The sequence below is a fragment of the Triturus cristatus genome, chromosome 7, assembly GCF_964204655.1.
Source record: "Triturus cristatus chromosome 7, aTriCri1.1, whole genome shotgun sequence".
Taxonomy (NCBI): Eukaryota; Metazoa; Chordata; class Amphibia; order Caudata; family Salamandridae; genus Triturus; species Triturus cristatus.
In genome coordinates, this window is record NC_140590.1 from 1,864,120,405 (window position 1) to 1,864,134,014 (window position 13,610).

General features: G+C 58.6%; 1 protein-coding gene across 1 annotated transcript in view; it reads left to right on the plus strand.

Annotated features, from left to right (window-relative positions):
- LOC146813521 (butyrophilin subfamily 2 member A2-like) overlaps positions 1–7,398 on the plus strand; it is a 51,571-nt gene extending 44,173 nt beyond the window's left edge. The window contains exon 5 of the mRNA XM_085614767.1: positions 6,807–7,398. Coding sequence (XP_085470893.1) covers positions 6,807–7,333 — 527 coding nt within the window. The 3' untranslated portion in view covers positions 7,334–7,398. The remainder of the gene's footprint in view (positions 1–6,806) is intronic.
- Positions 7,399–13,610: the final 6,212 nt, after the last annotated feature.

The following is a 13,610-nucleotide window of genomic DNA, read 5'->3' on the forward strand; positions in this document are numbered from 1 at the left end:
CCTGCACCTTGAGACAAAGGAAACCTGTGTATAAAAAGGGGCTGTGACCCCATGTAAAATGTTCTTGTTCTGACTTGAATCTACCAGGGGCGTGCTGCTGCTGGGGCCCAGGGGAAGGCTTGCCTCCCTGGGCCCTGACCTGCCCCTGGATGCCTGATGGACTTCAAGGCCTTTGTTTCTAACGCCTGGTGGGCGCTTTGTTGCTTCTTCTTGCGTGGATCCTGACAGGAGGGGGCTTGCTGCTGGTGGGGCCCAGGAGGGACCGCCATGGGGGCTGCCTCCCTGCTGGAGGGCCCTGTGTGCTGGCCCCTGGGCCCTACATTGCCCCCGGGATGCTTTCAAGACTTTGTCCAGCCTCCTTGCGCCCTGTGAGCGCTTTGCTTTATTTTGGAAGGCACCTGGCTCGTGTCTGCTAAGGAGAGCTCTGTGCTTCTCTACCTTGTGTGGGTTACCGAGGAGCGCGGGCGATGCAGCGCGGCGCTGCCCATCCCTTTAGAGGGAATCCCCCACCGGAGGGATTCCCCGTGATGGCTGCCGAGCGGGAGCCCACCCCGCTCAGTGATCATGCTTTCGCGGGCTCCCACCCCGCTTCATCTTTACTTTAAATTGCGGGTGCCACCCCGCTCCTGTGTATTTTGATTTGCGGGTGCCACCCCGCTCCTGTGTATTTTGATTTGCGGGTGCCCACCCCGCGTTACATTGCTGGGAAAGGAAATCGCGGCCCGAGCCGCCAGAGGAATCTGTCCGGGCCGCTGCCCAGCGCGACCCGGAAGAGAAACCAGGCTCTATTTCCAGTGGGCGGGGCTTCCGCGAAGGAGGAGGGAAGCCCTGCGAGTGAGTAGTGGTAGAAGCTGAGCGGGGCTCCCGTGACCGAAGGGAAGCCCCGCGTTCAGCTGATGTGTAGAAGTCCCGGGTCCCCGAGAGGGCCCAGGTGAAGAGGTGTCCGGAGCAGCCAGCGGGCCGCCGCAGAGTAACCGGGTGAGAAGCAGAGTCCCCGCCCAGAGGCCCGGTGAGTGAGGGCTGGGCAGGTTACATGACGGGCACCTATTTTGGTCATGAGCGGACCCACCGTTGCGGGCCGCTCCTACGATTGTGAGCATATTTTGTTAAAGGGCCAGAGGGGCCCGTAAGCATCCTTCCGTGCCCACATGAGGAGCTGACCTTCACAGCGGCGCCGCAGTTGCGGCCCGCTGCAACGAGGGGGACATATTTGTTTCGAGAGCCCGGCCGCTCCAACATGTTGCCTAATTATTTACGGGGCCAGAGGGGCCCGTGTCCTTTCTCCGTGTTGCCCCCACCCTCCTCAAGGGGATGAGTGATGGTCAGATTGCTCCTCAGAGCCAGATGGCTCCAAACACCCCCGCAGTTGTTTTAAGAGCCCCGTGGCTCCAACGTGAGCATAAGGATTTCCAGAGCCTGTGTGTCTCCAAAGGGGCATAGTTGTTTTCAGAGCCCCGGTGGCTACAGCATTTTTGGCGCGGAGTAATTTTAGGAGCCCCGTGTGGCTCCACAGTACTGGGGGACATGTTGTTTTAGAGCCTAGGTGGCTCCAACGTTTTGATATTGTGTCAAGGACCATTTGAGAGCCCATGCCTCATTTTACTTCCCCAGCTGCGCAGCACATAGTGCCAGCTGCAGCGTTTAGGCCCTGTTCTTGTCCCCAGCTGGCCAGCAAGAAGTGGGCAGCTGCTACGTTTAGGTTCTGGCGCAACCTGGACCCTAATGTGAATGAGGTGTTATTGTGATTCATATATTAATGCTTATGGTGTTAGGCAATGTACTGTGTGTAGTATGTTTTGCGCACCTTGTGTTAATGCTTATGGTGTTAGGAAATGTACTGTGTATAGTATGTTTTGCGCACCCTGTGTTATACCTCTAAATGTGGTCTTTTCTGGTTATGAGGTTGTTCTTGCTAGTGAGACTATGTCTCCATGTGTGATGTACACCCCTAGTGTAGTTATACTTAGGTGGTTAGGTCTAATGAGTTAGACTAATGAGAAATTGCATAATGTGTTTATGCCCCTGTGATGGATGCCGGATAGGTTTTATACCTGATTCTACTGTGATGACGCTGAGGTCATTATTGCGCCAGTAGTAACTGGTTGTGCTCTACAGTGATAATTTGTGTTACAGTTAGTATATGTTCTACATGTACAATTGGTGATTTGTGCTGATTCTGACAGTGGTCCATGTGGCCCTGTCCCGTGTAAATAGTCCCTTGTAAAATTCTGCCCAGTGCCAGTTGGCACAGTGTATATTATGTGATTATGATCTAATGTGTTTATTATAATACAAAGGCTATTTTTATATATAACCTTGTGTGGAGTTTCCTTTGTGGTGGGCCTAGGGTGTTGTTGCTGTGTGTGCGCACGAAAACGCTTTACACATTGCCTCCGGGATAAGCCTGACTGCTCGTGCCAAGCTACCAAGGGGGTGAGCAGGGGTTATCTTTGGCGTGTAACTCCCCAGCCCTGACTAGAGTGGGGGTTTCTGCCTGGCTTTGGCGCAAGCCCTAGCCAACCAGAGATCCCATTTCTAACAAGCACCTAGGGAGGAGAGCACACCAGGGACTGAGGGTACATCAGCACCTGGGGAGGGGAGCACACCTGGGACTGAGGGTACATCAGCACCTGGGGATGAGGGCACACCTGGGACTGAGGGTACATCAGCACCTGGGGACTAGGGCACACCTGGGACTGAGGGTACATCAGCACCTGGGGACGAGAGCACACCTGGGACTGAGGGTACATCAGCACCTATGGAGGAGAGCACACCTGGGACTGAGGGCACATCAGCACCTGGGGAGGAGGGCACACCTGGGACTGAGGGTACATCAGCACCTGGGAAGGAGAGCACACCTGGGACTGAGGGTACATCAGCCCCTCGGGAGGAGAACACACCTGGGACTGAGAGTACAACAGCATCTGGGGAGGAGGGCACACCTGGGACTGAGGGTACATCAGCACCTACGGGAGGAGAGCACACCTGAGACTGAGGGTACAACAGCACCTGGGGAGGAGAGCGCACCTGGGACTGAGGGTACACCAGCACCTAGGGAGGAGAGCACACCTGGGACTGAGGGTACATCAGCACCTGGGGAGGGGAGCACACCTGGGACTGAGGGTACATCAGCACCTGGGGATGAGGGCACACCTGGGACTGAGGGTACATCAGCACCTGGGGACTAGGGCACACCTGGGACTGAGGGTACATCAGCACCTGGGGACGAGAGCACACCTGGGACTGAGGGTACATCAGCACCTATGGAGGAGAGCACACCTGGGACTGAGGGCACATCAGCACCTGGGGAGGAGGGCACACCTGGGACTGAGGGTACATCAGCACCTGGGAAGGAGAGCACACCTGGGACTGAGGGTACATCAGCCCCTCGGGAGGAGAACACACCTGGGACTGAGAGTACAACAGCATCTGGGGAGGAGGGCCTGGGACTGAGGGTACATCAGCACCTACGGGAGGAGAGCACACCTGAGACTGAGGGTACAACAGCACCTGGGGAGGAGAGCGCACCTGGGACTTAGGGTACACCAGCACGTATGTAGGAGAGCACACCTTGGAATGAGCGTACATCGGCACGTTGGGAGGAGAGCACACCTGGGACTGAGGGTGCATCAGCACCTGGGGAGGAAGGCACACCTGTGACTGAGGGTACATCAGCACCCAGGGAGGAGAGCACACCTGGGACTGAGGGTAAATCAGCACCTGGGGAGGAGAGGACACCTGGGACTGAGGGTACATCAGCCCCTCGGGAGGAGAACACACCTGGGACTGAGAGTACAACAGCATCTGGGGAGGAGGGCACACCTGGGACTGAGCATACATCAGCACCTGGGGAGGAGAGCACACCTGGGACCGAGGGTACATCAGCACCTGGGAAGGAGAGCACACCTGGGACTGAGGGTACATCAGCATCTGGGGAGGAGAGCACACCTGGGACTGAGGGTACATCAGCACCTGGGGGGGGGAGCGCACCTGGGACTGAGAGTACTTCAGCACCTGGGGAGGAGAGCATACCTGGGACTGAGGGTACATCAGCACCTAGGGGAGGAGAGCACACCTGGGATTGAGGTTGCAGCAGCACCTGGGAGTAGAGCACACCTGGGACTGAGAGTACATCAGCACCTGGGGGGGGGAGAGCGCACCTGGGACTGAGAGTACATCAGCACCTGGGGAGGAGAGCACACCTGAGACTGAGGGTACATCAGCACCTGGGGACGAGAGCACACCTGGGACTGAGGGTACATTGGCCCCTGGGGACGAGAGCACACCTGGGACTGAGGGTACAACAGCACCTGGGAGGAGAACACACCTGGGACTGAGGGTACATAAGCAACTGAGGAGGAGAGCACACCTGGGACTGAGGGTACATCAGCACCTGGGGAAGAGAGCACACCTGGGACTGAGGGTACATCAGCACCTGGGGACGAGAGCACACCTGGGACTGTGGGTACATAAGCACCTGGGGAGGAGAGCACACCTGGGACTGAGGGTACATCAGCACCTGGGAGGAGAGCACACCTGGGACTGAGCATACAGCAGCACCTGGGGAAGATAGCACACCTGGGACTGAGGGTACATCAGCACATAGGGAGGAGAGCACACCTGGGACTGAGGGTACATCAGCACCTAAGAAGGAGAGCACACTTGGGACTGAGTACATCAGCACCTGGGGAGGAGAGCACACCTGGGACTGAGGGTACATCTGCACCTGGGGAGGACAGCACAGCTGGGACTGAGGGTACATCAGCACCTGGGGAGGACAGCACACCTGGGACTGAGGGTACAAAAGCACCTAGGGGAAGAGCACACCTGGGACTGAAGGCACAGCAGCACCTGGGGAGGAGAGCACACCTGGCACTCAGGGTACATCAGCACCTGGGGACGAGAGCACCCCTGGGACTGAGGGTACATCAGCACCTGGGGAGGACAGCATACCTGGGACTGAGGGAACATCAGCACCTATGGAGGAGAGCACACCTGGGACTGAGGGTACATCAGCACCTGGGGAGGAGAGCACACCTGGGACTGAAGGCACAGCAGCACCTGGGGAGGAGAGCACACCTGGCACTCAGGGTACATCAGCACCTGGGGACGAGAGCACCCCTGGGACTGAGGGTACATCAGCACCTGGGGAGGAGAGCATACCTGGGACTGAGAGAACATCAGCACCTGGGAGGAGAGCACACCTGGGACTGAGGGTACATCAGTACCTGGGGAGGAGAACACACCTGGGACTGAGGGTACAACAGCACCTGGGAAGGAGAGCACACCTGGAACTGAGGGTACATCAGCACCAGGGGAAGGGAGCACACCTGGGATTGAGCATACATCAGCACCTGGGGAGGAGAGGACACCTGGGACTGAGGGTACATCAGCACCTAGGGAGGAGAGCACACCTAGGACTGAGCATACATCAGCACCTGGGAGTAGAGCACACCTGGGATGAGCATACATCAGCACCTGGGGAGGAGAGCACACCTGGGACTGAGGGTACATCAGCACCCGGGGAAGAAAGCACCCCTGGGACTGAGGGTACATCAGCACCTGGGGAGGAGAGCATACCTGGGACTGAGGGAACATCAGCACCTGGGAGGAGAGCACACCTGGGACTGAGGGTACATCAGTACCTGGGGAGGAGAACACACCTGGGACTGAGGGTACAACAGCACCTGGGATGAGAGCACACCTGGGACTGAGGGTACATCAGCAATGGAGGAGAGCACACCTGGGACTGAGGGTTCATCAGCAGCTGGGGAGGAGAGCACACCTGGGACTGAGGGTACATCAGTACCTGGGGGAGTAGAGCACACCTGGGACTGTGGGTACATCAGCACCTGGGGAAGAGAGCACACCTGGGACTTAGGGTACATCAGCACTGGGAGGAGAGCACACTTGTGTATGAGGGAATGTCATCACCTGGTAGGAGAGCATATCAGCACTGATTAAGGAGTGAACAAATGTACCTTACAAGAAAGATACTTCAGCACCTTGGTTGGAGGGCACATTAGCATTACAGGTGGAGGGAGCATCAGCTCCTTGGGTGGAGAGAGCATCAGCACTCGGGGTGGAGGGAGCATCAGCACCTGGGGTGGAGAGAGCATCAGCACTCGGGTGGAGGGAGCATCAGCACCTGGGGTGGAGGGAGCATCAGCACCTGGGGTGGAGGGAGCATCAGCACTTTGGGTGGAGGGAGCATCAGCACTCGGGGTGGAGGGGGCATCAGCACCCGGGGTGGAGGGAGCATCAGCACTCGGGTGGAGGGAGCATCAGAACCCGGGGTAGATGGAGCATCAGCACCAGGGGTGGAGGGAGCATCAGCACCTGAGGTGGAGGGAGCATCAGCACCTGGGATGGAGGAAGCATCAATGCATATTTGTGACTGTGGGTGGGACCTCTCTGCAGTGCTGGGGTCTCTGGGTGGCACAGTGACTTGTCTGAGGTCACACAGTGTGTCAGTAACTCTTTCTCCCCTCAGCAGTCCTGGGGTCTCTGGGTGGGACAGTGACTTGTCTGAGGTCACACAGTGTGTCATTAACCCTCTCTCCTCTCTCTGCAGTCCTGGGGTCTCTGGGTGGGACAGTGACTTGTCTGAGGTCACACAGTGTGTCATTAACTCTCCTCTCCCTGCAGTGCTGGGGTCTCTGGGTGGCACAGTGACTTGCCTGAGGTCACACAGTGTGTCTTTAACCCTCTCTCCTCTCTCTGCAATGCTGGGGTCTCTGAGGGTGGGACAGTGACTTGCCTGAGGTCACACAGTGTGTCATTAACCCTCTCTCCTCTCTCTGCAGCGCTGGTGACTCTGGATCCAGACACGGCTCATGTAGACCTGATCCTGTCTGAGGACGGGAGACGTGTGACTCTGGCAGACAAGCCGCAGCCCTGGACGGACAATCCCAATAGATTCACTTGCGGTCCCTGTGTGCTGGGGCGGGAGGGGTTCACCTCCGGGAGGCATTACTGGGAGGTGCAGCTGCTGCAGGATAAGGGGTGGCATTGGGCAGTGGGGGTCGCACGAGAGACTCTGGGAGGGGAGGAGGGCGGGGCCCAGCCTGTGCTGCCAATGTATGCTGTTCACTACAGGACTCTGGAGCGGAGGGATGGTGGACAGATCTGGGCTCTCTCCTTCTCTCCCTCCCGCCTGTCCCTCCGTCCACACCCCCTGAAACTGGGTCTCTACCTGGACTATGAGGGGGGGCGGGTCTCCTTGTACAACGCAGACACCTGGGAGCATCTCTGCACCTTCAATGACACCTTCACTGGGGGGCTGCGCCCCTTCTTCATGGTCCAGCCAGAGACAGACATGCGCCTGGTGTGATAATAAAGCCCCCCCCCCTCCGACCCCCACCAGGTCAATAACAGGCAGAGAGGGACAAGCAGGAGCCCCCCCCCCCAGCACCTTTCATACCTGCTCTGATTTCCTGCATTTTGTTACAATTAGCGCTCTAGCGTTTCACGCTAGAGCGCGCTGTGTGATTACGCAATGCGTACGCCACGAACGTGGCGTACGCCTAGCTATAAATAATAAAGGGGCGCGGCCTGAGGGCAGTCACGCGCCGACACGAGAACCTGGTGTTGTGTCCATCATTGCCGCAGCAGCGCGAACACCGGGGGGTCCTCACCAGCGCAAGCGGCCCCCGCAACACTGGCGACGAGAGCGGATGGTACACCACGTGTGCCCCAGCTGATCGGCGTGCTCCGCGGCAGTCCCGCGCATGCACGTGCTCCTGAAAGGCCGACTAAACAGCTCGAGCTCGATCTCAGGCAGGCAGAGGGCAGCTGGGCCCATTTAATCACCGGTGAGTGCACGTATGCACCAAGCACAGCCCATCCTGGCAGATGAACATCCCTGCCATTGAACTGTAGCCCTCTGTGTCCCTGCTGCATCCTGGCTGGGCTTTGAGGCCCTCTGCTCCAGCTGCCTGTTGCACCCGGGCTGAACCCTGCCGCCCTCCATCACCACCAAGAGTGGGCATCTCCTGCCACTGCAGACTCCTCTGCCTACTGCCGTCCCGCCTGCTGTGCTGTGCCCCAGAGAGCCATGGGGGATGATGAGCGCCCCGCCCAGGCAGTGCCCCTACACCCCGCGTCCGGCGTTCTGCCGCCGTTTAGTGAAGCTGCTGACCCTGCCACAGCCGCCCCACGCTGGCAAACGTGGATTGGCCGGCTCGACAACTACTTTGCGGGCACCAGAGAAACGGATGGCACCGTGAAAAGATCGCTACTACTTCACTACGCAGGGGAGGAAGTCTATCTCCTTTTCAAGCACCTCCCCAACACAGGGAACGCGGACGACTATGACGCGGCAGTGAGAGCCCTCAATGCGCATTTCGACCCCCAGCTGAACCCAGACTTTGAACATTTCAAATTGCGCCAAGCGAGACAAAAGGAAGGGGAGTCGGTGGACGCATTCCACGCTCGACTGAGGGTGCTGGCAGACACACACCTCGTGGGCGATAGAGCCAAGGAGGAGATCAGGGCCCAGATAATATGCGGAATACGCAGCAAAAAGCTGCGGACACTCATCCTCCGCCAACCGAACATCCCGATGGCCGACATTCTGGTGCTGGCACGGTCCCATGACCTATCCGACGCCCGCGCGGAGGAGATGGAGATGGCGCTCACAAGAAGCGCCGGATCAGGAGTGACAGTCAAGACAGAGCGGGCCGACGCAATACAGTCGCGTGGAGCTTCCCGCCGGCCGGCGGCAAAGAAGCCGGCAGCCCCGTGCGGGTACTGCGGATATGATGAGCACGGAGGCAGACCGTGCCCCGCGAAAGGAAAGGTGTGTGACAACTGCGGCGTGATGAACCACTTTGCGTCTGTCTGTCGCAAACGCGCCACGCAACGCGACCGGAGAGGAAGGAGGCCGGAGAAGGCCATGGTGAGACAACTATCTCAGCTGTCGCTGTCGTCTCCCACCAACCCAAGGGACAAGCAGGCACAGGCCCTGCAGGAAAACGCAACGGAGTCCGATGATGACGAAGGAGAGACGTACCTGATCTCGTTCACCAGGGCCCTCAAGAGTTCAAGGAGGCCCCAACCAAGGTGCGACATCCTAGTCGCCGGGTCCCGGATAAACGCAGTAATCGACACAGGGGCGTCAGTCACCGTAATGGGAGTGCAACAATACAATCGCCTCCGACCCAAGCCGGAACTCCGACGATCAAAAGCTCAAATTTATGCCTATGGGAGCGACACACCCCTGCCGTTGGCAGGAAAGATGACGGTGCCGGTGAAGTCAGATGACGCAGAGATAACGATTGACATACATGTAATCAACCAAGAGGCCGACACCCTCCTCAGCGGGCACGCAGCTGAAGACCTGGGGCTGATCGCATTCCTCCGGAAGGTACAAGACTCCCAAACAACTACCCTGCTGGACCAGTTTCCAGAGCTGTTCACTGGGCTGGGGAACATCCGACGACCACCAGTCAAGCTCCACATTGACCGGTCGGTCACCCCCACAGCGCTGAAGCACAGGAGGATTCCCTTCCACCTACGCCCGTTGGTAGAGGAAGAGCTGAAGAGGCTGGAAGAGCAAGGGGTCATAGAGACAGTAACTGGACCCACCCCCTGGGTATCACCCATGGTGATAGCGGAAAAACCCCGGCAACCAGGCAAGATTCGAGTGTGCATCGACATGAGGCTGCCCAACAAGGCCATCAAACGGGAGAGGCACATCACACCCACGATGGATGACATAATCGCAGACCTTAACGGAGCACGGTGGTTCTCCAAACTAGACCTCAACGCGGGGTACCACCAACTAACGCTGGACGAAGAGAGCAGGTATATTACCACATTCAGCACGCACCTGGGGCTACGCAGATACCGACGCCTCAACTTTGGCATCTCTTCAGCAGCCGAAATATTTCAGAACACCATTAGAGACATCTTGCAGGGGCTACCGGGAGTGCTAAACGTCAGTGATGACATACTAATACACGCCACAACCGTGGATGAACACTACCGACGAGTCCGGTCCACCTTGAAGAGGCTGAGGGAGTTTGGAGTCACGTTGCACAAGGAGAAGTGCCAGTTCTTCCAACAAAGCATTGAGTTCTTCGGGTACACGTTTACCAACCATGGCATTCAAGTAGATCCAAGAAAATCCCAGGCCATCAAGAACGCCCCACCACCAACTTCAGCGTCGGAAGTCCGCAGTTTCCTCGGGATGGCCACATACTGTGGGCGGTTCATCCCAAACCTGGCCACCACGGCGGAACCTCTCCGACGCCTCACGAAAGCAGAGGCCCTATGGCGCTGGGGGCAAGAGGAAGAAGACGCCTTCAATGCGATCAAGACCACGCTCCTGGACCAGGCCACCCTGGTATACTTTGATCCGACCAGAAAAACAGAACTGCTTGTCGACGCCAGCCCGGTGGGACTGGGCGCGGTCCTTACGCAAGAGCAAGAGCCAGGAACGTGGCCACCCTGGCGTACGCCAGCAAGGCGCTCACCCCGACTGAACAGCGGTATTCTCAGATTGAACGCGAGGCACTAGCCATCCGATGGGGTTGCCGGCATTTCCACCTATATGTCTGCGGTCACCCATTCACTGTGGTACAGATCACCAGCCTTTGGTGCCCCTATTCAGAGGAACAGCACCCCACCCCCCCCCGAGGATCGAGAGGTGGGCCATTGGCCTACAGCAATACCAGATGGAGGTGACGTACCGGCCAGGTGCGAAGAACCCGGCAGACTTTCTGTCACGACACCCGGAGAAGGAGGTGACATCTTCGGGCGGGAAGGATGAAGAAGAAGAGACCGAGGCACACATCGACCTCCTAGCTGCTCTCACGTGCCCGCGGATCCTGACAATCCAAGAAATCATACGTGCTGGGGAGCACGATGCCGTGCTGGCAAGAACACGGGGAGCTCTTCAAAAAGGGTCCTGGGTTGACTTCCTGCACACCGCCAACTCGTGGGCAGAGGAGGACAAGAAGGACCTGCAGCAGATGTGGCGAGTGCGGAATGAACTAAGCATGACCCGTGATGGGGTCGTCCTGCGAGGGTCTAGGATCGTCATGCCCGCGGCACTACGCCGTCAGGCCACGGCAATTGCTCACGAAGGCCACCAAGGGACGGAGAAGATGAAGACGCGAATGAGGGTGAAGGTATGGTTCCCGGGGCTAGACGGCATGGTGGACGAAGTGGTAAGAAACTGTGCCGCGTGTCAGGTGACGAGCGGCCCGGAACCTCCGGCCCCCATCGTGACAGAGGAACCAGGAAAGTACCCGTGGGACAAGATCAGTTTAGACTTCGGGAGCCTCCCAAACGGGAAAGTGTCGCTAGTAGTCATGGACAACTTCTCGAAGTATCCCCTGGTGGAGGTTCTGCCGTCTACAGCTTTCATGTTCGTGGGACCAGCCCTGGAGAAAATGTTTGCCATGTTCGGGCGGCCCTCGGAGGTGAAGAGTGACAATGGGCCACCCTTCCAGGGTCATGAGTTCCGGGAGTTCCTTCAGAGTCAAGGAGTACAACATCGGCGAATCACTCCCCAGTGGCCAAAGGCCAACGGAGAAGTAGAGCGTTTCATGAGGACCCTGAATAAAGTCATCCGAATAGCCGGAGTAGAGCAACTAGACCCCGAGAGGGAAATCCAGCGATTCCTGGGAGAGTATCGGAGCACGCCCCACTGCTCCACCAAACAAGCCCCGTGGTCTCTTATGCTCAATGGGCCCCGCCGCGATGGGCTACCCACAGCCCCGGGGTGGGCGCCCCCACCGTTTGAAACGGAGGAAGTCTTCCAAAGACGAGCACACCGCAACAGACAAGTAAGCCGAGCCAGGGGCAGTCAAGACCGCGACATCAGACCAGGGACAACGTCCTCGTGAGGGACAGAAGGCCAGGAGGAAAATTCAGACCCCGGTATGAACCAGGCAGTTGGACTGTGGCACAGAGGCGGGGTACGATGGTCACAGCAGAAAGAGGGGCGGAGTCGACCACAAGGAACATCTCGTGGTTTAAACGCATTCCGGAGGCCACCGACCGCGACCCGAGGGGACTGGACGGAGCAGAGGAAGAGATCTCAACCCCAGAGTTGGGACCAGGACTGACGTCCAGTGGGGCCTGCAGCGCCCCAGAGCAGAACCATCATACCCTCACGGAAGGTGAAGCCCCGAGTAACCACCCACCCTGTTCCAGCACTCGTGCCACTGCCAGGTATGGTCTGAGAGCGAATCCTACACCCAGCAGCCGCCTTAGAGACTTTGCCTGCCACGCAAGTGAGTGACTGTTATGGACTTTAGTTTATTTTGTTGTCCAAGTTGGGGAGGGATGTTTCAATTAGCGCTCTAGCGTTTCACGCTAGAGCGCGCTGTGTGATTACGCAATGCGTACGCCACGAACGTGGCGTACGCCTAGCTATAAATAATAAAGGGGCGCGGCCTGAGGGCAGTCACGCGCCCGACACGAGAACCTGGTGTTGTGTCCATCATTACCGCAGCAGCGCGAACACCGGGGGGTCCTCACAGCGCAAGCGGCCCCCGCAACACATTTAATACCCCCCCTCCCGCCCTGATAGACCTTTACAGGGGGGTAGGGGGTGCAGTGTAGCCCTGTTATTCGTCAGTACCCTGTGATCTCCCAAGGGAGGGGGACGGAGATGTCCCCATGAGAGGGGGGATCAGGAGATGTCCCCCAGGGAGGGGGAAGGGGGAGACATCCTCCAGCAAGAAGAGGGATCATGAGATGTCCCAGAGGGAGGGGGGAGCAGAGATGTCCCAGAGGGAGGGGAAAATGTCCCAAGGGAGGGGGGAGCGGGAGATGTACCTTCGAAAGCTGGGAGCAGGAGATTTCCCTGAGGGAGGGGCGCAGTAGATGTCTCCGAGGGAGGGGAGTGGGAGATCCCCGATAGAGGGGGCAGCAGGAGTTGTCCCCGAGGGGGGGGAGCAGGATGTCCTCTAGGGGAGGGGGAGTGGGACATGTACATGAGGGGGTAGGGGAGTGGGAGATGTCCCCGAGGGAGGGGGAGTGGGAGATGTCCCGAGGGAGGGGGAGAGGGAGATGTCCCGAGGGAGGGGGAGCGGGAGATGTCCCGAGGGAGCGGGAGAGGGAAATGTTCCTGAGGAAGGGGGTGCAGGAGATGTCCCAGAGGGAGGGCAGGGCGGGGTATATGCCCTAGGGTGGGGGGTAGCGGGAGATTTCCCAGAGGGAGAAGTGCGCAGGTGATGTGCCTAAGGGAGGAGTTGCAGGAGATGTCCCCAAGTGAGGAGGGAGTGGGAGACGTCCCCTAGGGAGGGGTTGCGGGAGATGCACCCTAGGGAGGGGTTAGTGTGAGATGTCCTGAGGGAGGGAATGCAGGAGATGTCCCACAGGGAGTGGATGCGGGAGATGTCTCTAAAGAGGAGGGAGCGGGAGATGTCTCCCATAGATGTCCCAGTGAGAGGGGGGTCAGGAGATGTCTCTGAGGGAGGGGGGAGTGGGAGATGTCCCGATGGAGGGGGAGCGGGAGATGTTCTTGAGGGAGGGGGGGGGGGGTGGGAGACGTCCCCGAGGGAGGGGAGGGTGGGATATGTCCCCGAGTGAGGGAGGTAGATGTCCCAGACGGAGGAGGGAGAGGGAGATGTCCCGAGGGAGGGAGAACGGGA